Raw genomic sequence first — 27,457 nt, 5'->3', positions numbered from 1 at the left:
GGCTCTTGGTATTGTCGAGCCACCCTGCCTGGGCCTCAGAGTGAAGCTATGAGTGGTTCAGCAGGAGCTGTTTAAATAAAACCAGTCCTGGATTTATGCACTTATAAACAGGCCAGGGTGAATGACTATGCAAATTGTATCATGTTCTACATTTCCAAATGTTGCATTCGCATGAAAACCAATATCAATCTCATCCCCTGCTCTCTCTCTCTCTCTCTCTCTCTCTCTCTCTCTCTCTCTCTCTCTCTCTCTCTCACAAACACATATACACACTGTACAAAAATGTACAAAACAAATCACAAACTCAGTCACACACACGCCAACTATAACAAACAAACTAATTCTCCTTCACCCCCCAAACCTTAATCTCCCGACCCACTGATCCCTGTGACAATCACCTATTTAAAAGTGTAAATTCACATTTACATCCATGTTAAGTGACCTGGGGGGACGTGAAACCCTGATCTGTTCACACACCGGGTTCTGCTGTTCAGTGCTTCTAGCATCTGTGAATGCACCTGCTGTATACATGTGTTTGTCTTGGCTACGGGCAGAGCAGGTTCCTTATCTCTTTGCTGGCGGAACACCTTTCCCATGCGTCTGGGTTACGTTGTGGTTTATTTAAGATATTAATTGGTCATGAGGTATCCTACCTCAATCCAATTAAGGGCCACGGCTTTTATCTCCTCAGCGTAGCTGGAGCCAGAGCCGCGCACAGTGCACATGCACTCTCTCTCTCTCTCTCTCTCTCTCTCACTCTTTCTCTCTCTCTCTCTCTCTCTCTCTCTATCTCTCTATCTCTCTCGCTCTCTCGCTCTCGCTCTCTCTCTCTTCCTATCTCTCTCTCTCTCGCTCTCTCTCTCTCTCTTTCACTTCAAGAGGACATTACATAGATTTACAGCTTGGTCTCATAGACTAGACATAACATAGTGAATTAGGATGATATGTTACATTTGGTGTGGGTACATAAAACAGAAGGATAGTAGTGTGTCTGGTTGGCGTGGTTGGGTAGGTGTTTAACCCGAATGTCTAGCAACCCAAAGGTTGCGTGTTCGAATTTCATCATGGACAACTTTAGCATTTTAGCTAATTGTAACTTCTTACTACTTTTGAGCTACATTGCAACTACTTAGCATGTTAGCTCACCCTAACCGTAACTCTTTAACCTAACTCCTAACCTTGAACCTAACCTTAACCCCCTAACCCCTAGCCTAGCTAACATTAGCCACCTAGCTAACGTTAGCCACAACATACACTACATGACCAAAAGTATGTGGACACCTGCTCTTCAAACATCTCATTCCAAAATCATGGACATTAATAAGGAGTTGGTCCCCCCTTTGCTGTAATAACAGCATCCACTCTTCTGGGAAGGCTTTCCACTAGATGTTGGAACATTGCTGCGGGGACTTCCTTCCATTCAGCCACAAGAGCGTTAGTGAGGTCGGGCACTGATGTTGGGCGATTAGGCCTGGCTCGCAGTCGGCATTCCCAATTCATCCCAGTCAAGTTTTTCCACACCGATCTCGACCAACCATTGGTCAAAGGTGTTTGATGGGGTTGAGGTTAGGGCTCTGTGCAGGCCAGTTAACTTCTCTAGGGTAGGGGGCAGCATTCGGAATTTTGGATGAAAAGCATGCCCAAATTAAACTGCCAGCTACTCATCCCCAGAAGATAAGATATGCATATTAGTAGATTTGGATAGAAAACACTCTGAAGTTTCTAAAACTGTTTGAATCATGTCTGTGAGTATAACAGAACTTATTTAGCAGGCGAAACCCCGAGGACAAACCATTCAGATTTTTCTTTTTTTGAGGTCACTCTCTTTTCAATGAGTTTTCATTGGGAAACCAGATTTCTAAGGGACCTGCTTGCAGTTCCTACCGCTTCCACTGGATGTCAACAGTCTTGAGAAATTGGTTGAGGTTTTTCCTTTGTGTAATGAAGAAGTACGGCCATCTTGAACGAGAGTCACTTGAAGTGTCCTGTTAGATAGAAGGGCGTGACCAGAAAGCTAGCTATAGTTGGTTTTAATCCTGTATTGAACACAGATCATCCCGTCTTCAATTTTATCGATTATTAACGTTAAAAAATACCTAAAGTTGTATTACAAAAGTAGTTTGACATTTTTTGGCAAAGTTTACAGGTAACCTTTGAGATATTTTGTAGTCACGTTTGAGCAAGTTGGAACCGGTGTTTTTCTGGATCAAACACGCCAAATAAATTGACATTTTGGATATATATCGACGGAATTAATCGAACAGAAGGACCATTTGTGATGTTTATGGGACATATTGGAGTGCCAACAACAGAAGCTCGTCAAAGGTAAGGCATGAATTATATTTTTATTTATGCGTTTTGTGTCGCGCCTGCAGCGTTGAAATATGCTTCTCTGTCTTTGTTTACTATTGTGCTATCCTCAGATAATAGCATAGTTTGCTTTCGCCGAAAAGCCTATTTGAATTCTGACATGTTGGCTGGATTCACAACCAGTGTAGCTTTAATTTGGTATCTTTCATGTGTGATTTAATGAACGTTTGATTTTTATAGTAATTTTCATTGTAATTAATTTGAATTTGGCGCTCTGCATTTTCTCTGGCTTTTTGCCAAGTGAGACAGTAGCATCCCGCCTAAACTCAGATTTTTGGATATAAATATGAACTTTACCGAACAAAACATACATGTATTGTCTAACATGAAGTCCTATGAGTGTCATCTGATGAAGATCATCAAAGGTTAGTGATTCATTTTATCTCTATTTCTGCTTTTTGTTACTCCTATCTTTGGCTCATACCTAACATAATCGTTTGGTGTGCTTTCGTCGTAAAACCTTTTTGAAATCGGACACTTTGGCTGGATTTACAACAAGTGTATCTTTAAAATGGTGTAAAATACTTGTATGTTTGAGGAATTTGAATTATGGGATTTCTGTTGTTTTGAATTTGGCGCCCTGCAGTTTCACTGGCTGTTGACGAGGTGGGACGCTACCGTCCCACATACCCTAGAGAGGTTAAGTTCTTCCACACCGATCTCCACAAACCATTTCTGTATGGACCTCGCTTTGTGCACAGTGCATTGTCACGATGAAACAGGAAAGGGCCTTCCCCAAACTGTAGCCACAACTTTGGAAACACAGAATCGTCTAGAATGTCATTGTATGCTGTAGGGTTAAGATTTCCTTTCACTGGAACTAAGGCGCCTAGCCCGAACCATGAAAAACAGCCCCAGACCATAATTCCTCCTCCACCAAACTTCATAGCTGGCACTATGCATTCGAACAGGTAGCGTTCTCCTGGCATCCCCCAAACCCTGTTACGCCCGTTGGACTACCAGATGGTGAACCGTGATTCATCACTCCAGAGAACATGTTTCCACTACTCCAGAGTCCAGCTTTACAACACTCCAGCCGATGCTTGGCATTGTGCATGGCGATCTTAGGCTTGTGTGCAGCTGCTCGTGCATGAAGCTCCCGGCAAACAGTTATTGTGCTGATTTTGCTTCCAGAGGCAGTTTGGGATTCGGTAGTGAATGTTGCAACTGACGACAGATGATTTTTTACGCGATACGTGATTCAGCATTCGGCGGTCCCCTTCTGTGAGCTTGTGTGGCCTACCACTTCGCTGCTGAGCCGTTGTTGCTCCTAGACGTTTCCACTCCACAATAACAGTACTTTCAGTTGACCAGGGCAGTTGACCAAGGCATACATTTGACGAACTGACTTGTTTGAAAGGTGGCATCCTATGATGGTGCCACGTTGAAAGTCACTGAGCACTTCAGTAAGGCCACTCTACTGCCAATGTTTGTCTATGGAGATTACAAGGCTGTGTGCAAAATGTTTTACACCTGTCAGCAACGGGTGTGGCTGAAATAGCCGAATCCACTAATTTGTAGAGGTGTCCACATACTTTTGTATATATAGTCTATTACACGTATCATACGTCTATCATATGTATATTGTGTATCATACGCAAATTCATAACATTGTATGAATTGCAATTCATAACTCATTGTACAAATTGCAATCATACGAAGTATAATTCGTAACATGTCATCGAAATGGATGATGGATATCCACAAATGAATACAAACCATACAAAACGTAACATATCATACTAATTGGGTTTCTCTGAGATACGTTTATTATGTTACGTCTACCCCTGAGTACAGTTTGGGATTAACATTCTGTTACTGTAAAACCAATGCTCGCTTTCTCACTGCTTGCAAAGCTCCAGCGGAAAACGCAGCGAAGTGTTTAATCTCAGAGCAGAGAATTTGGTGGTGGAGAGGCTGTGGGGGGGCTGATTTTGGGGAAAGGTTGTGTGAAGGAATTAAGTAACTCTCTAACAGAGCGTAGAGTAAAGAGGGCAGAGTTAAGCGACAACAGATAAAATGAAGTGCGTTAGTGTTGTGGTGTTGGTCAAAATCGTAGACTAAATATGGCATCAGTCGTGGTACTGCTGCTGTGAAAGTCAATCAGACAGCTTGTTGTTCCCCCTGAGCTGAGCTGTAATCCAACCAAACCACACACATACTCTGTACTCCCAGCACTGATATGTTCTCCTTTTGGTGCATAGGTTACCATGGTTACATGGCCAGTCCATCTCAATAGGCTTGTTACACACAGATGCCGTTATTTTATGTTGCACAATGCCAATGCCACCATTTTTTTTATGGACTTTTTATGTACCATTGTCGATAACAGAAAGAGTTAACTTGAACCCAAAATGTATACGAAACAATAGATTTCAATGGAAAATAGGTTTGGAGTGGGAAGGAAATGTACGCAACATTTTGACATAATGTGTTAATAAGTCAGAAATGTATTCCATTATCACACTTTTGCCAAGTCACTCTCAACTGTTATCTTTGTGCCCACTGATATGCCAAAATGCATTTCTCATAGTTGTGTGTCCACCAGCATTGTAACTAAGTCCCCGATGTAATGAGTAACATTTGCAAATCAAATGTATATCAATCAGCATCCGCCCGACAGACGATAAACAAAGGAGCACATTAAATCCGACCAGGCAGAAAATTGCTCGAGTAAGCCGCACTTGAGAAACCCATCAGGAGAAATGAATAAACAAACAAACAAACTAACATTGAAACAAACAAATGTGTTGTCATGGACAGTGGCTGTGGGTTTGTTGGTCTGGTAGAGGTAGTGGCTGTCTGTCTCTCTGTCAGTTTGAAGCCAGTCTCCAACATTGGGATGGAATCAGTACAGAATTGGGCTCAGTCAAAGGATCAAATCTCTGATAGGAGATATATAATATACATACAGTTGAAGTTGGAAGTTTACGTACACTCAGGTTGAAGTCATTAAAACTCGTTTTCAACCACTCCACACATTTCTTGTCAACAAACTATAGTTTTGGCAAGTCGGTTAGGACATCTACTTTGTGCATGACACAAGTCATTTTTCCAAGAATTGTTTACAGACAGATTATTTCACTTATAATTCACTGTATCACAATTCCTGTGGGTCAGAAGTTTATATACACTAAGTTGACTGAGCCTTTAAACAGCTTGGACAATTCCAGAAAATTATGTCATGGCTTTAGATGCTTCGGATAGGCTAATTGACATCATTTGAGTCAATTGGAGGTGTACCTGTGGATGTATTTCAAGGCCTACCTTTAAACTCAGTGCCTCTTTGGTTGACATCATGGGAAAATCAAAAGAAATCAGCCAAGACCTCAGAAAAAATTGTAGACCTCCACAAGTCTGCTTCATCCTTGGGAGCAATGCCTGAAGGTACCACGTTCATCTGTCCAAACCGTCATACCGCTCAGGAAGGAGACGCGTTCTGTCTCCTCGAGATGAACATACTTTGGTGTGAAAAATTCAAATCAATCCCAGAACAACAGCAAAGGACCTTGTGAAGATGCTGGAGGAAACAGGTACAAAAGTATCTATATCCACAGTAAAGCGAGTCCTATATCGACATAACATTTAAGTCATTAACCTGAAAGGCCGCTCAGCAAGGAAGAAGCCACTGCTCCAACACAGCCATAAAATAGCCAGACTACGGTTTGCAACTGCACATGGAGACAAAGATCGTACTTTTTGGAGAAATGTCCTCTGGTCTGATGAAACAAAAATGGAACTGTTTGGCCATAATGACCATCGTTATGTTTGGAGGAAAAAGGGGGAGGCTTGCAAGCCGAAGATCCCCATCCCAACCGTGAAGCACATGGGTGGCAGCATCATGTTGTGGGGGTGCTTTGCTGCAAGAGGGACTGGTGCACTTCACAAAATAGATGGCATCATGAGGAAGGACAATGATGTGGTTATATTGAAGCAACATCTCAAGACATCAGTCAGGAAGTTAAAGCTTGGTCGCAAATGAGTCTTCCAAATGGGCAATGACCCCAAGCATACTTCCAAAGTTGTGGAAAAATGGCTTACGGACAACAAAGTCAAGGTATTGGAGTGGCCATCACAAAGTCCTGACCTCAATCCCATGGAAAATTTGTGGGCAGAACTGAGAAAGCGTGTGCGAGCAAGGAGCCCTACAAACCTGACTCAGTTACACCAGCTCTGTCAGGAGGAATGGGCCAAAATTCACCCAACTTATTGTGGGAAGCTTGCGGAAGGCTACTCGAAACATTTGACCCAAGTTAAATAATTTAAAGGCAATGCTACCAAATACTAATTGAGTGTATGTAAACTTCTGACCCACTGGGAATGTGATGAAAGAAATATAAGCTGAAATAAATCATTCTCTCTACTATTATTCTGACATTTCACATTCTTAAAATAAAGTGGTGATCCTAACTGACATAAGACATGGAATTCTTACTAGGATTAAATGTCCGGAATTGTGAAAAGCTGAGTAAATGTATTTGGCTAAGGTGTATGTAAACTTCCGACTTATCCAAAACCTGATTATACCATAAGTCCCTATGGAGTTCCTTACATTCAGTTACACTGTATTATATCACCCATTAGGGAATAATGGGTGATACTTTTCCTTGTCCAATTTATAACCATTAGAGCAGCTTTGGCTGTACAGATGTAAAAATGTAGATGTTTGGATAAACTAACATTAGTCTATCTGCTGCTAATTAGAAGATGTATCAAAACGACAGAGTGAAGTAATGTGCATCTCTGTTCTCCTCCTGTCACCCCCATTAACTGCTCTGGGGGGTAAAATATAGGCCTAGTGTACTTCCTTTGATTAAGATACAATATTACACGCTAGGCTAGCTTTGGTTAACTCTTATATGGTAGTTAATGCATGCTGTCATTGATTGTAATGAAATAGGATGTATAGAGTTGCATATCTGTCTGATAAAGTATGTACAGGGCCTTCAGAAAGTATTTACACTACTTGACTTTTTGGTTGTGTTACAAAGTGGGATTAAAATGGATTTAATTGTCATTTTTTGTTAACGATCTACACAAAATACTCTGTAATGTCAAAATAGGAGAAAAATTACAACATTTGTAAAACAAATATATTAAAAATAAAACACTAATATCTTGATTAGATAAGTATTCAGCCCCCTGAGTCAATACATGTTTGAATCGATTACAGCTTTGAGTCTTTCTAGGTAAGTCACTAAGAGCCTTCCACACCTGGTTTGTGCAACGTTTGCCCATTATTCTTTAAAAAATTCTTCAAGCTCTGTCAAATGTGTTCTTGATCATTGCTAGACAACCATTTTCAGATCTTGCAATATATTTTCAAACAGATGTCATTCAAAACTGTAACTCTGCCACTCAGGAACATTCACTGTCTTATTGGTAAGCAACTCCAGTGTAGATTTTCCCTTGTGTTTTCGGTTATTGTCCTGCTGAAAGATGAATTCCTCTCCCAGGGTTTGGTGGAAAGCAGACTGAACCAGGTTTTCCTCTAGGATTTTGCCTGTGCTTAGCTCCATTTCTTTTTTATTCTGAAAACCTCCCCAGTTTTTAATGATTACAAGCATACCCATACCATGATGCAGCCACCACTATGCTTAAAAAAATGGAGAATGGTACTCTGTAATGTTGTATTGGATTTGCCTCAAACATAATACTTTGTATTCAGGACAAAAAGTTAATTGCTTTGCCATATTTTTTGCAGTATTACTTTAGTGCCTTGTTGCAAACAGGATACATGTTTTGGAATATTTTTATTCTGTACAGGCTTCTTTCTTTTCACTCTGTCATTTAGGTTAGTATTGTGGAGTAACTACAATGTTGTTGATACATCCTCAGTTTTCTCCTATCACAGCCATTAAACTCTGTACATTTTTTAAAGTCCCCATTGGCCTCATGGTGAAATCCCTGACTGGTTTCCTTCCTCTCCAACAATTGAGTTAAGAAGGACGCCTGTAACTGGGTGTATTGATACACATTCCAAATTAATAATTAGTAATGAATAACTTCACCATGCTCAAAGGGATATTCAATGTTTTGCGAGGAGTTGTACATTTTGCTGGTCTTTGTAGTTGAATTAGTGTTTGAAATTCACTGCTTGACTGAGGGACCTTACAGATAATTGTATGTGTTTTGTTGGTTACAGAGATGAGGTAGTCATAAAACAAATCATGAGAGTGAGTCCATGCAACTTATTATATGACTTGTTAAGCACATTTTTACTCCTGAACTTGTTTAGGCTTGTCTTTACAATTGGGTTAAATACTTATTGACTCAAGGCATTTCAGCTTTTCATTTTTAATACATTTGGATTTTTGTGGGAAAAACATAATTCCAATTTGACATTATGAGTTATTGTGTGTAGGCCAGTGACAAAATCATTTAATCAATTTTAAATTCAGGCTGTAACACAAAAAAATGTGGAAAAATTCAATACTTTCTGAAGTTACTGTATTCATGGTATTCATGCATTTAGACAGACATCCTCAGTGCCACCTGTCTCTCCTGCATGTCTGCCAAGCATAATTCCTTCCTTCCCTCAAATGTACAATCTGTCTCATCTGGCTTTTTTTCCCTCTTCCCTCTCTCATCTCTCTGATGTTGTGAAAGCATTTCTCCTGTGAGTACACACAGGCATGCACACACACTAGAGGAAGTGCGTCCAATGGCGTCTTGGTAAGCTGCAGTAGCGTTACAGTAAACAGACTGTGAACAGGCGAGGGAGGAGAAGGCCTGCCAAAGAGCCCCAGCTCCAACTCTCAGCCCTGCTCAACTTTGGCTGTCTCCATCCCCAATATCACGGCTCAGAACAGACCAGCCAACTCCACCACTACTGCAGCCAGCCTTACAGAATGGGACAAACGTCTGAGACTGTACCTTTAATTCTTTTGCAATGTCAATTAGCGAAAGCCGGTACCTTCTCATGGTCTCTCACCTTCCGTCGTTAGATATGGGTTCTCCCCACTGTGCTGCGATACTGGCACCGGACTAACTCTTCTCTAGCTCTCCCTGGCAGGGGTAGCTGAGTACCAGGCTGCCCCCTCTTCGGTTCTCCCAGGCGGTGCCTCCTGCTCAGGGATCCAAGCCGGCCACTGATCTCGCCTACTTTAATTATTCAAAGTGTATTAAATCTTCATTTCTAGATGCCTCAGATCGTTCTAATGGAGGCTGGGGATCATTTCTACATAGAGGAGTTGAGATCCTGGTGACAGCTTCTTCATGTGGGGTTTGGTCCAATGACACCATCAGGGCCAGCTCCGCTTCCTGTATTTTCTCTTTAATAATTCCCAGTCATCTAATGCTGCTGTCCTAGTTCTCCCCTTCAGAGAAAGTACTGACTCTAGAGCTCCCGTGGCAACATCAGCATAATACGTGGTCAGGGATCCTGTTTCATGTTTGGTGCAAAGCAAGTTCTTTGTACAGTTTATACAATATCCTTAAGAGTATATTGACGTACCCGTGCAACAGTCTTAGTAACATAATAAAACAATCCCCATCAAAATGAGTCAGTTTCAGCTAGAGATATTAGTTTTTTTGCATGGGCTGCATCTCAATACACCACCTCAATACACCACCTCAATACACCACCTCAATACACCGCCTCAATACACCGCCTCAATACAGCGCCTCAATACACCACCTCGATACACCACCTCGATACACCACCTCGATACACCACCTCGATACACCACCTCGATACACCACCTCGATACACCACCTCGATACACCACCTCAATACACCGCCTCAATACACCACCTCAATACACCGCCTCAATACACCACCTCAATACACCGCCTCAATACACCGCCTCAATACACCGCCTCAATACAGCGCCTCAATACACCGCCTCAATATACCGCCTCAATACACCACCTCAATACACCACCTCAATACACCGCCTCAATACACCGCCTCAATACACCACCTCAATACACCGCCTCAATACACCGCCTCAATACACCGCCTCAATACACCGCCTCAATACACCACCTCGATACACCACCTCAATACACCACCTCAATACACCACCTCAATACACCGCCTCAATACACCGCCTCAATACACCACCTCAATACACCGCCTCAATACACCGCCTCAATACACCGCCTCAATACACCACCTCAATACACCGCCTCAATACACCACCTCAATACACCGCCTCAATACACCACCTCAATACACCGCCTACGTCGCCCTTCCGCATCTGCGTTGGAAAGTGGCTGAGCTACAGTGGTGTTTATCAGACCATGAGACATCCTCACCAAAACGTCTGTAGCATCCGAACGGTTTGGCTACAAACTATTATGACCACTCTATGGAGAGACTCTCCGTTTCCCTCTACGACCCCCACAAGTGTCATGGGACTCGTCTAAAGGTAACCCATACAAACAAATACAAGTATAGAGGTAGTTTAGTGCCAACAAAAACAAGGGGTTAAATATGTGTCCCCCCAAAAATGTGATAAGGTCCTAAAACTCAAAAAATCAAACAGCTTAGTTATCTAACAGGTATCAAATATTTTTTATACAATTATTTGATCAAATATTGAATTTGGACATTAAGATCCATGGCATGACCATCTTAAAACAATCCCCCCCTCCTCTGATCTGCAATATTATTAGCCATGAAGATTCAGTTACAGTATGTGGATACTATCTGTGAGTCCCTAGCAGATTTCTGACCTTGCATATCTCATCTCTCCAGCTCTTTGGGCTCTCCCTACTCCCCTTGCTCCTCCACATTAGGGCCCAGGAGTGGGCAGACACTCCAAAAGCCTTTTCATGGTTCAAAGTCCCTTTCATTTTACCGCTGAGCTCCTCTGAGAGGTTCATGGTGTCCTATCAACCACAGTTCTATAGACCTTGGGAACTTTGTTCATACAACCCATCGACTGTTACTCATTACAACTTTCGTCTTAGTAATATAATTACATAGTTACATAATATAGTTCTGTTTATTGTTGTTTGTTGCGCTGTTATCTTATGGTCGAAACACAATATCAATTGTCTGAGCTCAGTATTTCCTAGCATCAGATATGAATAGCACCCTGTGTAATGATCTGGTCTATCTACAGTAACACACACCCCTGGGAGTTGGTTGTGAAAGCTTAAATCGATTTATCACATTTATTCAAGTCTCTGCATGCAGCCCAGATACAGTTTGACAGAAACAGACAGGCCAATCTCTGATAAAACAAAGCCCAGAGTTCCATTTTGTTTGGCTCTAAACAGCTCAGCTCTGTCCAAATGAAGAGGCCAGCAGGGCACAATTGGATTCTGTAGGGAGCGGTAGGCAGGCCTGAAATCACTGAGAGGGCTTGGTTGTGTTGATGGATATGATATGCTGCTCGCTGGCCCCCTTGACCTGTCGGCACATTATTCTTAGGAGAAATCTATGGGGACGTGTATTGGCTCGCATGAAACCCAGCAAATCTCAGAGTGAGATCATATTATTCAGCGTCTCTCTGTCTGTGTCTCCCTCGAGAGATCTAGTCATCATATCAGAGTCCTTTTTAGCTCTTCCTCTCTGTCTGTCTCCCGTTCCTCTCTGTCTGTCTCCCGTTCCTCTCTGTCTGTCTCCCGTTCCTCTCTGTCTGTCTCCCGTTCCTCTCTGTCTGTCTCCCGTTCCTCTCTGTCTGTCTCCCGTTCCTCTCTGTCTGTCTCCCGTTCCCCTCTGTCTGTCTCCCGTTCCTCTATGTCTGTCTCCCGTTCCCCTCTGTCTGTCTCCCGTTCCTCTCTGTCTGTCTCCCGTTCCTCTCTGTCTGTCTCCCGTTCCTTTCTGTCTGTCTCCCGTTCCCCTCTGTCTGTCTCCCGTTCCCCTCTGTCTGTCTCCCGTTCCTCTATGTCTGTCTCCCGTTCCTCTCTGTCTGTCTCCCGTTCCCCTCTGTCTGTCTCCCGTTCCCCTCTGTCTGTCTCCCGTTCCTCTCTGTCTGTCTCCCGTTCCTCTATGTCTGTCTCCCGTTCCTCTATGTCTGTCTCCCGTTCCTCTCTGTCTGTCTCCCGTTCCCCTATGTCTGTCTCCCGTTCCTCTATGTCTGTCTCCCGTTCCCCTCTGTCTGTCTCCCGTTCCCCTCTGTCTGTCTCCCGTTCCCCTCTGTCTGTCTCCCGTTCCTCTATGTCTGTCTCCCGTTCCTCTCTGTCTGTCTCCCGTTCCTCTCTGTCTGTCTCCCGTTCCTCTCTGTCTGTCTCCCGTTCCTCTCTGTCTGTCTCCCGTTCCTCTCTGTCTGTCTCCCGTTCCTCTGTCTGTCTCCTGTTCCTCTCTGTCTGTCTCCCGTTCCTCTCTGTCTGTCTCCCGTTCCTCTATGTCTGTCTCCCGTTCCTCTCTGTCTGTCTCCCGTTCCCCTCTGTCTGTCTCCCGTTCCTCTATGTCTGTCCCCCGTTCCTCTCTGTCTTTCTCCCGTTCCTCTCTGTCTGTCTCCCGTTCCTCTCTGTCTGTCTCCCGTTCCTCTCTGTCTGTCTCCCGTTCCCCTCTGTCTGTCTCCCGTTCCCCTCTGTCTGTCTCCCGTTCCCCTCTGTCTGTCTCCCGTTCCTCTATGTCTGTCTCCCGTTCCTCTATGTCTGTCTCCCGTACCTCTCTGTCTGTCTCCCGTTCCCTTCTGTCTGTCTCCCGTTCCCATCTGTCTGTCTCCCGTTCCTCTCTGTCTGTCTCCCGTTCCCCTCTGTCTGTCTCCCGTTCCTCTCTGTCTGTCTCCCGTTCCTCTCTGTCTGTCTCCCGTTCCTCTCTGTCTGTCTCCCGTTCCTCTCTGTCTGTCTCCCGTTCCTCTATGTCTGTCTCCCGTTCCTCTCTGTCTGTCTCCCGTACCTCTCTGTCTGTCTCCCGTACCTCTCTGTCTGTCTCCCGTTCCTCTATGTCTGTCTCCCGTTCCTCTATGTCTGTCTCCCGTACCTCTCTGTCTGTCTCCCGTTCCTCTATGTCTGTCTCCCGTTCCTCTATGTCTGTCTCCCGTTCCTCTCTGTCTATCTCCCGTACCTCTCTGTCTGTCTCCCGTTCCCTTCTGTCTGTCTCCCGTTCCTCTCTGTCTGTCTCCCGTTCCTCTCTGTCTGTCTCCCGTTCCCCTCTGTCTGTCTCCCGTTCCTCTCTGTCTGTCTCCCGTTCCTCTATGTCTGTCTCCCGTTCCCCTCTGTCTCCCGTTCCTCTCTGTCTGTCTCCCGTTCCCATCTGTCTGTCTCCCATTCCCCTCTGTCTGTCTCCCGTTCCTCTATGTGTGTCTCCCGTTCCTCTATGTGTGTCTCCCGTTCCTCTCTGTCTGTCTCCCGTTCCTCTCTGTGTGTTGAGCTGGATGATGTGGGTCCTGCTCCTTGCTCATGGGATGTATCAGTAATCCAGTGGGTTGTGGCAGCTCTCCAAAAGGGGACCATCGCACTCTCCCAAATGCGCGGCCGGTGTGCAAAACCCGCAAATCCAGACAAACAAATGGTGTAATGGGTCCGCATTCAAAAATATGTCTCATAAAGCTTACTGCAGTTTTTTTTTTAAAGTTATCTTTACTGCATTAGGGATAGCATACTCTGCAGCTCTGCAGCTCTCCCCTCCTCGCCCCACCACACAGCACACCCCTCTGTCAATCACAAAGCTACTCATCTATCAACACCCCTTGCCGCCAGCAGTGACACACCATCCTTCATGGTGGATTAGAATTGGCCAGGGGGCCTGAAGGAGGAGGCCCATGAGGTCACAGCCAGCAGCCCCACAGAGAACACCTCAGCATCCCCTAATGACATCATCTCATACTGTAGCAATCATGCAGGGTCAATGGGAGATAGAATCATCCAAATGAGAAACTAGGAAGACCCTTGTTCCTCCCTCCATGGCCTACAAACACCATCCTCTCCCTCTGCTAGTATTTTTAGAAGAATCATATTTCAAACCTGTTGCAGAAGACGGAAGAGACTTGACTGTCTCTCTTTCTGTCTGTCTCTCTCTCTCTTGTTCTGCTGTTTGTTATGTAAGCCCTGCTTAATCTTCTAAGACTGCAACCTTTGCAGTGTTACACGGCTTGATGGGAGGGGAAAATCAAATGCTAACAGAAATCTGTTGCCAGAGGGGGCATGTCTGGAGGCTGCTTTTCAACAAAACAAACACCATGCAGACTAGCAAGCCCTGCGGAGCTGCCGGGGCCAGGCTAGCACTAAGAGGAGGAAATGGGAGAAGTAGAGATGAGTCTAGAGCCAGAAAACCCACTCATCTTTATCTGCTGCTGGCTGACACCTTATGCCTTCTTCCTGTTTGCCCTCCAGACAGGTTCCTCTGCAGCGCTCTGACTCCCAACCCCACAACCCCAGGGTTAGATTGGTGTTTTGGAGCAGGGACAGCAGGAAGCTGCCTCTCTCTGTCTCTCCCAGAGTTTCAGCCTCGTTTTCCCCCGAGGGGTTGAGGGCAACACAAATAATCAGCCAAACACTCTCCTATTTGGTGAACCCCTGACTCTCCTCCTGACTCTCATTCCCACCTTAATAAACGACTCCCAGGGCCATGTCTCACCTCTTCTTGATTCACAGCACCAGGGGAGAGAGGGGATAAAGTGTGAGGGGAGCACTGAGAGCAGCAAACCTAACCTGGAGCCCCAGCTCACACAAGCCTCTCTCTCTCTCTCTCTCTCTCACTATCTAAATTCAATTCAAAGGGCTTTATTGGAATGGTAAACATATGTTTACACTCACAAAAGTTTCAAAGGAATAGAGACATTTCAAATGTATATTATGGTTATAAACAGTGTTGTAACGATGTGCAAATAGTTAAAGTACAACTGGGAAAATAAATACACATAGACATTGTATTTACAATATGTGAGTTTATCAAAATTGGATTTGTTTTCTAATTCTTTGTGGGTCTGTGTAATCTGAGGGAAGTATGTGTCTCTAATATGGTCATACATTTGGCAGGAGGTTAGGAAGCACCTCATTTTCGACCTCATTTTGTGGGCAGTGTGCACATAGGTCTGCATACGGCGGCCTTTCTCAATAGCAAGGCTATGTTCACTGAGTCTCTACATAGTCAAAGCTTTCCTTCATTTTTGGTCAGCCACAGTGGTCAGGTATTCTGCCACTGTGTACTCTCTGTTTAGGGCCAAATAGCTTTTCAGTTTGCTCTTTTTGTTGTTGTTAATTCTTTCCAATTTGTCAAGTAATTATCTTTTTGTTTTCTCATGATTTTGTTGGGTCTAATTGTGTTACTGTCCTGGACCAGCTTTCTTATGGGATTCTTCTCTAGGTTAATCTCTCTGTAGGTGATAGGTTTGGGAATCGCTTCCTTTTAGGTGGTTGAAGTATTTAACTATTTTTGATAACTAGTGGCTATCATCTTAATTCTGCTCTGCATGTATTATTTGTTTTTTTGCGGTGTACATGGAAGATGTTTTTGCAGAATTCTGCATGCAGAGTCTCAATTTGGTGTTTGTCCCATTTTATGAATTTTGGGGTTGGTGAGCGGACCACAGACCTTACAACCATAAAGGGCAATGGGTTCTATAACTGATTCAAGTATCCTAATTGGGATGTTGAATTTTATGTTCCTATTTGATGGCGTAGAAGGCCCTTCTTGCCTTGTCTCTCAGATGGTTCACAGCTTTGTGGAAGTTACCTGTGGTGCTGATGTTTAGGCCGAGGTATGTATAGTTTTCTGTGTGTTCTAGGGCAACGGTGTCTAGATGGAATTTGTATTTGTGGTCCTGGCAACTGGAACTTTTTTGGAACACTATGATTTTTGTCTTACTGAGATTTACTGTCAGGGCCCAGGTCTGACAGAATCTGTGTAGAAGATCTAGGTGCTGCTGTAGGCCCTCCTTGGTTGGGGACAGAAGCAGCAGATCATCAGCAAACAGTAGAGATTTGACTTCAGATTCTAATAGGGTGAGGCCGGGTGCTGCAGACTGTTCTAGTGCCCTTGCCAATTTGTTGATATGGACAATATACACAAAAGTATGTGAACACCCCTTCAAATTAGTGGATTCGGTGTATAAAATTGAGCACACAACCATGCAATCTCCATGGACAAACAGAAGAATGGCCTTACTGAAGAGCTCAGTGACTTTCAACATGACACCGTCATGTCAACTGTTAATGCTGTTATTGTGTAGTGTAAACATCTAGGCTGTGAAGTGGTAGGCCACACAAGCTCACAGAACGGGACCGCCGAGTGCTGAAGAGCGTAACGCATAAAAAACATCTGTCCTCTGTTATAACACTCACTACCGAGTTCCAAACTGGAACCAACCTCAGCACAATAACTGTTCATCGGGAGCTTTGTGAAATGGGTTTCCATAGCCGAGCAGCCGCACACAAGCCTAAGATCACCATGCGCAATGCCAAGCATCTGCTGGAGTGGTGTAAAGCTCGCCGCGATTGAACTCTGGAGCAGTGGAATCCCGCTCTCTGGAGTGATGAATCACACTTAACCATCTGGCAGTCCGACGGACAAATCTGGATTTGGCGGATGACAGGAGAACGCTACCTGCCCGAATACATAGTGAAAACTGTAAAGTTTGGTGGATTATGAATAATGGTCTGGGGCTGTTTCTCATGGTTCGGGCTAGGCCCATTAGTTCCAGTGAAGGAAAATCTTAATTCTACAGCATACAATGACATTCTAGACGATTCTGTGCTTCCAATGTTGTGGCAACAGTTTGGGGAAGGCCCTTTCCTGTTTCAGCATGACAATGCCCCCGTGCACAAAACAAAATGGTTTGTCGAGATTGGTGTGGAAGAACATGACTGGCCAGCACAGAGCCCTGACCTCAAACCCATCAAACACCTTAGGGATTAATTGGAACACCGACTGTGAGCCAGGCCTAATCGCCCAACATCAGTGCCTTCCCAGAAGAGTGTTTGTGTACATGGATTTTATAATGTTGTATTTTTTCCCCCCAACGTCACTTTCCATCAATTTGTATAGCAGAACCTCATGCCAAATTGAGTCAAAAGCTTCTTTGAAATCAACAGAGCATGACAAGACTTTGCCTTTGTTTTGTTTGTTTGTCAATTAGGGTGTGCAGGGTGAATACGTGGTCTGTCGTACAGTAATTTGGTGAAAAGCCCATTTGACATTTGCTCAGTACATTGTTTTCACTGAGAAAATGTACGTTTCTCTCTCTCTTTCTCTCTCTTCCTCTCTCTTTCTCTCTCTTCTCTCTCTCTCTCTCTCTTTCTCTCCCGCTCTCTGTCTTTCTCCCTTTCTGTCATTTCAAAGGAAATAAAGGAGTGAATAAAGGAAAGCGAGAAACCACTTCAAAGGAATCCCCCTGGTAAACCATTGTTCCATTGTACTCTGGAAGAGTGCAATCTGATACACACTTTCAACTCTGTTTTGACACCTGTCAGGACTGGCAATGAAATCGTTTCTATTTTTTTTCCACCTCTTTTTGTTGATCTCTTTTTTTCTCCTTCTCTTGCCCTCAACTTGTGTGCATCATCAGTTCCCTTCTGAACGTGGCAGGACTTTGTCTCATGGCTCTGGCTGATCCGTAATGAGAACCAGAGGTTGGGAGGTTGCGGCCTGTGCCCCAGCTGGATGGCAATGTCTGGAGCTGATGGTTGAGTTTGGCTGGGCTGGGTGCTGAGTGCTGCAGGATGTGGTTCTGGCTTGGCCCGCAGGAGTGTCTACGACCCTCCAGTCCATGCCAATGCACCAGGCCTCTGAGGTTTCTGCTGCAGGCATGCGGGCCATGTGTTGGCACAGTTGGGGCCAGAGTGTGATTCAGACTGAGGAGTTAGCAGTCTGTCTGTCTCTGTCTCTGCACTGTCTGGCCAGAGACACGTGTTTTACATACCACAGAGGGAGGCTGCGGTTTGCCTGACCCGCGCTACCCAGACAGTCAGCGATAGCAGCGTTACACTGGTTTGGTGGGAAGAGGACTGTTTCACTTCTTTGTTCTGGGAACAGACTGCGCACAAATGCACACAGACACACACACACACACACACACACACACACACACACACACACACACACACACACACACACACACACACACACACACACACACACACACACACACACACACACACACACACACACAACTTTACTTCTCCTTTCTTCCTGAAGTCAGTCCCTATCAGAGGCTGGAGGCAGTTCATTAAGCGTGTTGTTTACGCTTGTCTGTTCCCCACCTGTGTGCAGTGAATACTAAAGCCAGGCTCCCAGCACAACGTCTCTTTCGGACTCAGAGCAGCCCGCCTGGAATTGATCCTTCTCCCTCTTTGCTGCCTTAGAATTGGGGATTCATTCACAAGCCCCATTATTCTTGTTTCGCTATTTGGGTTTGTGTATCACCCAATTCCATTACGTCCAATGATTTTCTTTGCCCAATGGCTTCCGATTCAAATTGCAATTTCAAGTCATTACCTGCACTTAATTTAACACTGGTTTAGCAAAGCACAAACTGATATACAAATATACGATGCTGAGCTTACGGTAATAATGATTCAAGAAATTAAAGTTCCAATGAATATTTTGGGAGTGTTGGTATGAAAGGACAATAGAGCACCCGTATTTATTAGTCATCTGGACCTTCCTTATCCTCAGTAGTAGTCTCCCTATTGTCCTGAGGCAAATCCTATACATTTCTTCTAGCTTAGTATCAAGAGTCTTTCATTGTCTCTTACATAGTAATTGAAGATGGAAGCAAGGCTGTCCAGAGGGAAATTGCATCATACTCTATTTATTCAGCAAATGAGAGAAGGGGAGAAGAGGAGAGGAGAGCAGAATAAGGGAGAGGAGAGGTGAATAGGGGAGGGAAGAGGAGAGGGTAGGAGAAAAGAGGGGGGGAAAGAGGGTAGGAGAGGAGAGTGAGAGGAGGGAGGGGAGGGGAGAGGAGAGGGTAGGAGAGGAGGGGAGATTAGGGCAAAGGAGGAGAGCGGAGAGGAAACGAGGAGAGCTGTGGTGGAACACAGTTTAATAACAAGACTGCAGCCGCAGGCAATTAAATCTGCAGCCCAATAGAAGAGCCTGGCTGCCTGGTGTCACAGAGCCCTGTGTTGGCGTCTGAGCAGGAGTCTGTTTACACAGCCCAGCTCATGATAAGAAGCTTCACTCACACACAGGGATGATATGGTCAGTGCTGTCTATAGAGTATACTATAGACAATAGTCTGCCAGACCTGGAACTTTGAATTAAAATAGTAATCATATTATGTTTGAAATTCTTCAAATGTCTACAAATGTTGATATTGGAATAGTTTTTGCTTAAAGTACAGTTTTATTGTACATTTTTTAGATTTAGGCTTGGCTCTTCGTTTTTCCTGCTGACAAAGGCTGTCTGCTGTCTGGACTTGTTTGTCTAGCTTATTGGCAATGACTCATTTGAATAGGAAGAGTAAGAACACATTTCATTCACTCACATTACCATGGTACTGTTCATGTTTTTGCTATGTAACTGTTTGGAATAGTAATATTCATTGTTTACAGCCTGTTGCTAAATCTTGTGTGGGAGAAGATGGCGTCTATTAGTTAAATGCAACTATATCAACAAATACATTTTTTCTTTGCCAAGTGTGTCCATGGTTGCCCATCTCCTGTTCGTTGATGTATATCTTAAGCTGCCCGTTGCTCTGTTCCTGTTCGCTCCAGTGCCCTTGTGTTGGGATCAGGGCCAGGAGAGGACACCAGACAGCACGGACTGCTCTTCCCATTGATTACCTGGACTGGATTTGAATGGACTGGCTCTTTTGCCCAGACCCTGCCAAAACCTTTAAATGGCATAAACACTAGAATCGCTTCATTGTGTTTCTTTTTTTCGCACTGTCTTGCTAATCGGTTGGCATGGCAATGACCTCTGTGGACGCTAATCTGCCACCCCCACCTCCAGAAATATGCCAGTTTCTCTGAGCAATTAGGGCCATTACATGGCTTCATACAATTAGAAATACTGCATTCCTCTGTCTTCCTCACAGTTGGTTGTGTCTGTACATGTTGTATAACTCTGTGCTTAAAGCTCACACACTGTGCATCAAGACCGCTTTCAAAATCACTAATGCCATCTACAGTACAACTGCATTGCTATATTTACACTACATGGCTCGTCCAACATCTCATTGCAAAATCATGGGCATTAATACACTGTTGGTCCCCCCTTTGCTGCTATAACAGCCTCCACACTTCTGGGAAGACTTTCCACTAGATGTTGGAACATTGCTGCGGGGACTTGCTTCCATTCAGCCATAAGAGCATTAGTGAGGTCGGGCACTGATGTTGGGCGATTAGGCCTGGCTCACAATTGGCATTCCCAATTCATCCTAGTCAAGTTCTTCCACACCGATCTCGACCAACCATTTTTGTATGGACCTGGCTTTGTGCATGGGGCATTGTCATGTTGAAACAGGAAAGGGCCTTTCCCAAACTGCCACAAAGTTGGAAGCACAGAATCGTCTAGAATGTCATTGTATGCTTTAGCGTTAAGATTTCCCTTCACTGGAACTAAGGGGCCTAGCCCGAACCATGAAAAACAGCCCCAGACCAGACCTCGTCCACCAAACTTTACAGTTGGCACTATGCATTGGGGCAGGTAGTGTTCTCCTGGCCTCCGCCACACTTAGATTCGTTCGTCGGACTGCCAGACGGTGAAGCGTCATTCATCACTCCAGAGAACGAGTTTCCACTGCTCCAGAGTCCAATGGCAGCGAGCTTTACACAACTCCAGCCGACGCTTGGCATTGAACACGCTTGGCACTTAGGCCTGTGTTCAGCTGCTCGGCCATGGAAACCCATTTCATGAAGCTCCCGACGAACAGTTATTCTGCTGATGTTGCTTCCAGAGGCAGTTTGGAACTCGATATTTGTATTAGTATTTATATTTATTATGGATCCTCATTAGGTGCTGCCAAAGCAGCAGCTACTCTTACTGGGGTCCAGCAAAATTAAGGCAGTTTATACAATTTTAAAACAATACAATCACAGATTTCACAACACACTGTGTGCCCTCAGGCCCATACTCCACCACTACCACATATCTGCATGACTAAATCAATCAATCAATCAAGTTTATTTTATATAGCCCTTCGTACATCAGCTAATATCTCGAAGTGCTGTACAGAAACCCAGCCTAAAACCCCAAACAGCAAGCAATGCAGGTGTAGAAGCACGGTGGCTAGGAAAAACTCCCTAGAAAGGCCAAAACCTAGGAAGAAACCTAGAGAGGAACCAGGCTATGAGGGGTGGCCAGTCCTCTTCTAGCTGTGCCGGGTGGAGATTATAACAGAACATGGCCAAGATGTTCAAAATGTTCATAAATGACAAGCATGGTCAAATAATAATCAGGAATAAATGTCAGTTGGCTTTTCATAGCCGATCATTAAGAGTTGAAAACAGTTGGTCTGGGACAGGTAGGGGTTCCATAACTGCAGGCAGAACAGTTGAAACTGGAACAGCAGCAAGGCCAGGTGGACTGGGGACAGCAAGGAGTCATCATGCCCAGTAGTCCTGACGTATGGTCCTAGGGCTCAGGTCCTCCGAGAGAGAGAAAGAAAGAGAGAAGGAGAGAATTAGAGAGAGCATACTTAAATTCACACAGGACACTGGATAAGACAGGAGAAGTACTCCAGATATAACCAACTGGCCCTAGCCCCCCGACACAAACTACTGCAGCATAAATACTGGAGGCTGAGACAGGAGGGGTCAGGAGACACTGTGGCCCCATCCGATGATACCCCCGGACAGGGCCAAACAGGAAGGATATAACCCCACCCACTTTGCCAAAGCACAGCCCCCGCACCACTAGAGGGATATCTTCAGCCACCAACTTACAATCCTGAGACAAGGCCGAGTATAGCCCACAAAGATCTCCACCACAGCACAACCCAAGGGGGGGCGCCAACCCAGACAGGAAGATCACGTCAGTAACTCAACCCACTCAAGTGACGCACCCCTCCTAGGGACGGCATGAAAGAGCACCAGTAAGCCAGTGACTCAGCCCCTGTAATAGGGTTAGCGGTAGAGAATCCCAGTGGAGGGGAACCGGCCAGGCAGAGACACCATGTGTATGTATAGTGTGTATGTTATCGTGTGTGTGTATGCATGTGTCTGTGCCAATGTTTGTGTTGCTTCACAGTCCCCACCGTTCCATAAGGAGTTTTTTAAATCTAATTTTACTGCTTGCGTCAGTTACTTGATGTGGAATAGAGTTCCATGTAGTCATGGCTCTACGTAGTACTGTGCGCCTCCCATAGTCTGTTCTGGACTTGGGGACTGTGAAGAGACCTCTTGTGGCATGTCTTATGGGGTAGTGAATGTTGCAATCGAGGACAGACGATATTTACCCGCTACACATTTCAGCACTGTCCCGTTCTGTGAGCTTGTGTGGCCTACCACTTCACGATTGAGACGTTGTTGCTCTTAGACGTTTTGACTTCCCAATAACAGGTCTTACAGTTGACCAGGGAAAGGTGGCATTCTATGACAGTGCCACGTTGAAAGTCACTGAGCTCTTCAGTGCAGGCTATTCTACTGCCAATGTTTGTGGAGATTGCATGGCTGTGTGCTCTTTTTTTTTACTTTTTTTTTTTTTTTTTTACAGTTGTCAGCAATGGGTGTGGCTGAAATAGTTGATATCCACTAATTTGAAGGGGTGTCCACATACTTTTCCAGTCCAGTAAATGTCCAGTCCTCCATTTCCTTAGTTCTAGCTGCTTACAGAATAGGAGCCTAACCATGGTCTCTCTCCCTGTTCCCAGGAGTGTCCCCAGATCCTGCCATCCACCCAGATCTACATCCCAGTGGGGGTGATGAAGCCCATCACCCTGCTGGCTAAGAACCTGCCTCAGCCCCAGTCTGGACAGAGGAACTACGAGTGTATCTTCCACATCCAGGGAGCCACCTACAGCGTCACCGCCCTGCGCTTCAACAGCACCAGCATCCAGTGTCAGAGGACCTCGGTGATTACCATAACTGTCCTGTCTTAGTCTGCTGTCCTCCACCCCATTCTGTACCGTACTACCACCCCCAACCCAACCACCATCCTAGTCATACAGTGTAGTCATAGGTAATGCATGATAGAGGTTGTGTTTGTTTATGTGTGATTCTCTCTCTGTGTGTATCAGTGTGATCACCTTCCTTTAAAAAAAAATTAGATGCCAGCCTGAGTGTTTCTATCTTCTTGCTTTTACCTCCTTTTGGTTCCCCCTTCCTCTCTCCCCTGTTCTTTTGATATCTGCCAGTTTAGTTATAATAGAACCAGCAGCATCCATCCTCAGCCATTATCTACCATGCTCTCCTTTCTCCCACCTCCCTTCCTCTTTCCGGCTCTCTCTCTCTCTCTCTCTCTCCTCTGTTTCCCCACTCTCTCTCTCTCTTTTTCTCCCATTGAGCCGTAGGTTTGTCCAGCTAGCTCAGCCTGATGAAACACGCAGCTGTATATTCACTTTGACGGACTGCCGCCCATCTGCAGTCATTAACGGGTAGAGTGGTCCCGTGCGTTTGACAGAGGCATGACACTCGTCTGCGCTCCTTTATTGATGCCCATTATAGTACTCTCTCTCCCCTCTCACTCGAGAAACTCTTGGCGCTTCTGAAGGGAACCTAATTACGCAGCTAAGAGCGCGAGGAGAGCTGTCTCACTAAACAGGCCTTTATCGACTGTTTGCTGTCGCAGCCATTTCAAATCAACAGCCTCTGCCCGCTCAGCCAATGGCATGCCATTTCTCCATTGGATATGAGCCGCAGACAAAGCTATATGGGTGTAAACAATCAGCTAGGGCTGCCAAGCAACTGGCTACACAATAAGGGGATCATCAGGGCCAAGAAAACATTGTAGCTGTCTCATGGTAACAGACAGCATGATATGTTGTTATGGTTAGTATGCATCATGCACCAAATGGTGTTTATAATGTACGTTTTTCAGCTTGTAGGGCGAGGCTAGTCCAACCTGCATCCCTCTGCCTTCTCTGTGTAGTCAGTCAGTCAGTCAGTCAGTCAGTCAGTCAGTCAGTCAGTCAGTCAGTCAGTCAGTCAGTCAGTCAGTCAGTCAGTCAGTCAGTCAGTCAGTCAGTGTGCTGCTGGTGGCAGAGGGAGGCAGGGAGACACACTGTAACATGTCGTTGCCACTACTCAGCAAGCCAGACAAGCTGGCAATTTTAATATGGAACGGCAATTTCAGTCGTGTTCATTTCCACAGTGAAATCACGTCAGTTAAATTAGACCAATTACTTAACATTCTGTGATTTAGCGCGAGTGCAGCATGTCTCTGTTCAGAGCTTTCTTATTAAATTAAGTTATTCGCATATTTACCGTGGCACGGGGTGGTCATACGGAAGGAAGACCACAGCTTTTTCTAACTTGTCAGACAGACCCAAGTTCCTTTAACATGCCTTCACTGTACCCACCAGGCCTCATTCAGCCCTCAAGGATGGCTCGTTCCCTCTCACTGGCCACGTCACTTTACTGAACCAGAAAGTCCACTTCTCTCACTGAGGGCAGAATAAACAGTGCAGGCAGAACTCCAGGTAGAACCTGTAGCAGGGCACCAGCCTTGACCTGTGATGGAGCCCAGCCCAGGCCTCCTGTGAGAGCCCCAGATAGATCCTCTCATCATTAGATCAGTAGTAGTTAGTTGTCGGCGTGTGCTTGAGGTGTATTGACCTCTTCGTCTCTAAAATGCGAACAGTTAATAAAACATGAACATTCGTTAAGGGAGCGAGAGACGGAGATAGAGAGAGAGAGAGAGAGAGCCAGGCGGATCGATTGAGTAAACAAGAGAGGTGCACTGTAGTGTGTTCTGCCGTGTGCTGTGGACTATCATTGAGTTTATTAGCTCATCGGCCCGTCTCTCTGCTGACCAGAGAACAGAGGACACAGCACATCCATCCTGCTCTAGTGTTTACACTGTAGAGACACTGTAGTCAACCTAGTGTTTACACTGTAGAGACACTGTAGTCAACCTAGTGTTTACCATCAATCTCCAGAGAGGCGTGTTGGTGTATGTGTGGATGGATGGATTCATGTGTATCGACGGAGCATGTTGGAGTGTGTGTGTGTGTGTGTGTGTGTGTGTGTGTGTGTGTGTGTGTGTGTGTGTGTGTGTGTGTGTGTGTGTGTGTGTGTGTGTGTGTGTGTGTGTGTAGGTGTGTTTGTGTGAATAGGTCTTGCAGACACAAAGGACTGAGTTGGAGAGTTAACATCAATCCTGCGGAGCACCTACACCTTCTCTTAGTAAGAAATACATGCCAATTAAAATTGGCTGCTGAGGCCAAGCTAACCCATAAGGATGATGTCATTCATGATCTAACTAGCTCATATCCTGTATCTGTAGGTCCGTTTTAGAGTCCTTCCACCATACTATTTGATCAGTTAGAGTGGAGAGGGAGAGCCAGAAGGAGAGCTTGGAGCACAGGGGAGAAATACAGAGAGATCATATCAGGGAAAGCTTCATCATATTGGCTTCCTCTCTGGGAGATGGCTGGCCTCTCTCTCCCCTCTGGAACCCCCCCCACAATGATTGAAGTGGGAAAAGGAGGGGAGATCTTGTCCAGGATCTCCCCTTCAGCAGCTTCAGTCTCTCAGCCTTGGTAGGAAAAGGACGAGGCCTGTCAGGTGGCTTTGATAGGATCTAAGTCATTCCCGTGCAGATAACATGATGATGAATTGTATTGGTCCAGCAGAGCGACTGGCAACCCCGGGATCAGCGCAGGTCCCTTTAACTGAGGGAGAAAATAAAATGGTAGGAGAGGGTGAGAAGGAAAGGATGGGTCGTCTAATGAGACGAGGGAACAGAGGAGCTGGAGAGATGTGTTTTTATATGGGGCAGAGGGAGAGAGAGGTGGGAGGAGAGACAGAGAGAAGCATAGAGAGAATAACAGAAAGAGATAGTGAACAACAGAAAGAAGGGGGGGGGGGGGTTATGTTACAGAACAGAATGTAAGGTGATTGGTCCCAGCATCATGATCCATGCTCCGGTGGCGGTCCTACAGCCACTACTGCTGTGTGCTTATTGCCTGCAGGGTAGTAGAATACTCCCGCCTGGCCTGACCGCTCAGTCCCTCTCTTCCACTCTCCACCCCCACCACCATGGACCCAGAGCTGGAGAGGACAGGTTGGTCCACTTAACTGTAAACTCTGTTTGGTGTTGTGTTTCCTCCATTCCTCAGAGCCCATCGGGCGGGAGAAGAAGACACACACACACAGAGTACCATTCTGCTGTTAAACAAGAAGCTGTTTGGATTGCATTAGATTTCATGTTTGTGTTTCCACAGGGGTGACAACAACAGAGCAAATTTGACTGTGAGACTGTCTACCATGTCCTTATTTGACATTGCTCAAAGAAAGATGCGTTGTAGACCATTATGCTTGTTATTATCATGTATTACCTGTGGAGTACACACACAGCCTAGTCTGGCCATGTCTCAGATCTGAGAAGGATTGAGCCAATAAGACTTGTTCACTGTCTGTTTATGCATTATTGAACCTAGTGCTTGCATTTAACACACAATCGCACATTCTTGCACAGCAGGGACATACACTCTCACATGCCTCGATACACATTCATGGACACATAAGCACATACAGTACTGTATGTATAGATAGCATACACAGTTTTCCAGTGGGGTTTAAAACTCCAGAATCAGGCATATGGAAATGCTTCCCATGAACACTCTAACTAGCTGTACCAGACTCTGGACGCCCAGCATCAGCACAATATTGGCCTGTTTTTAAGTGATTTATGGTACAACCAGAATTGCTTGTGCATCTAGATTCTGGTAGACATATTAATGTATTTATATTACACAGGCATGTTAACATACAGGCACACGTGTACGCGTAAACCCACAGACAACATACACGCGCCATATAATAAGACATCTTTCATGCAGCAACTTCATTTTATTCAATTCAAATGCTGCTGGGGTATGTTGCATGGGCTTATAAATGGAATAGAAACAGGTACATTCCTGCCCCAGAGAGACAGACAGACAGACAGACAGACAGACAGACAGACAGACAGACAGACAGACAGACAGACAGACAGACAGACAGACAGACAGACAGACAGACACAGACAAACAGACATAAAGAGACAGACATAAAGAGACAGACATAAAGAGACAAACATAAAGAGACAAACAGACAGACATAAAGAGACAGGCAGACAGACATAAAGAGACAGACA

General features: G+C 45.1%; 1 protein-coding gene across 1 annotated transcript in view; it reads left to right on the top strand.

The window, feature by feature from the left end:
• The window catches only part of plxna1a (plexin A1a), a 238,802-nt gene that overhangs the window by 159,561 nt on the left and 51,784 nt on the right, over positions 1-27,457 (top strand). Inside the window, exon 9 of the mRNA XM_039008029.1 lies at positions 23,031-23,231. Within this exon, the coding sequence (XP_038863957.1) occupies positions 23,031-23,231 (201 nt within the window). The remainder of the gene's footprint in view (positions 1-23,030; positions 23,232-27,457) is intronic.

The sequence above is a fragment of the Salvelinus namaycush genome, chromosome 14, assembly GCF_016432855.1.
Source record: "Salvelinus namaycush isolate Seneca chromosome 14, SaNama_1.0, whole genome shotgun sequence".
Taxonomy (NCBI): domain Eukaryota; kingdom Metazoa; phylum Chordata; class Actinopteri; order Salmoniformes; family Salmonidae; genus Salvelinus; species Salvelinus namaycush.
This window is presented reverse-complemented; position numbering and strand designations above follow the sequence as displayed.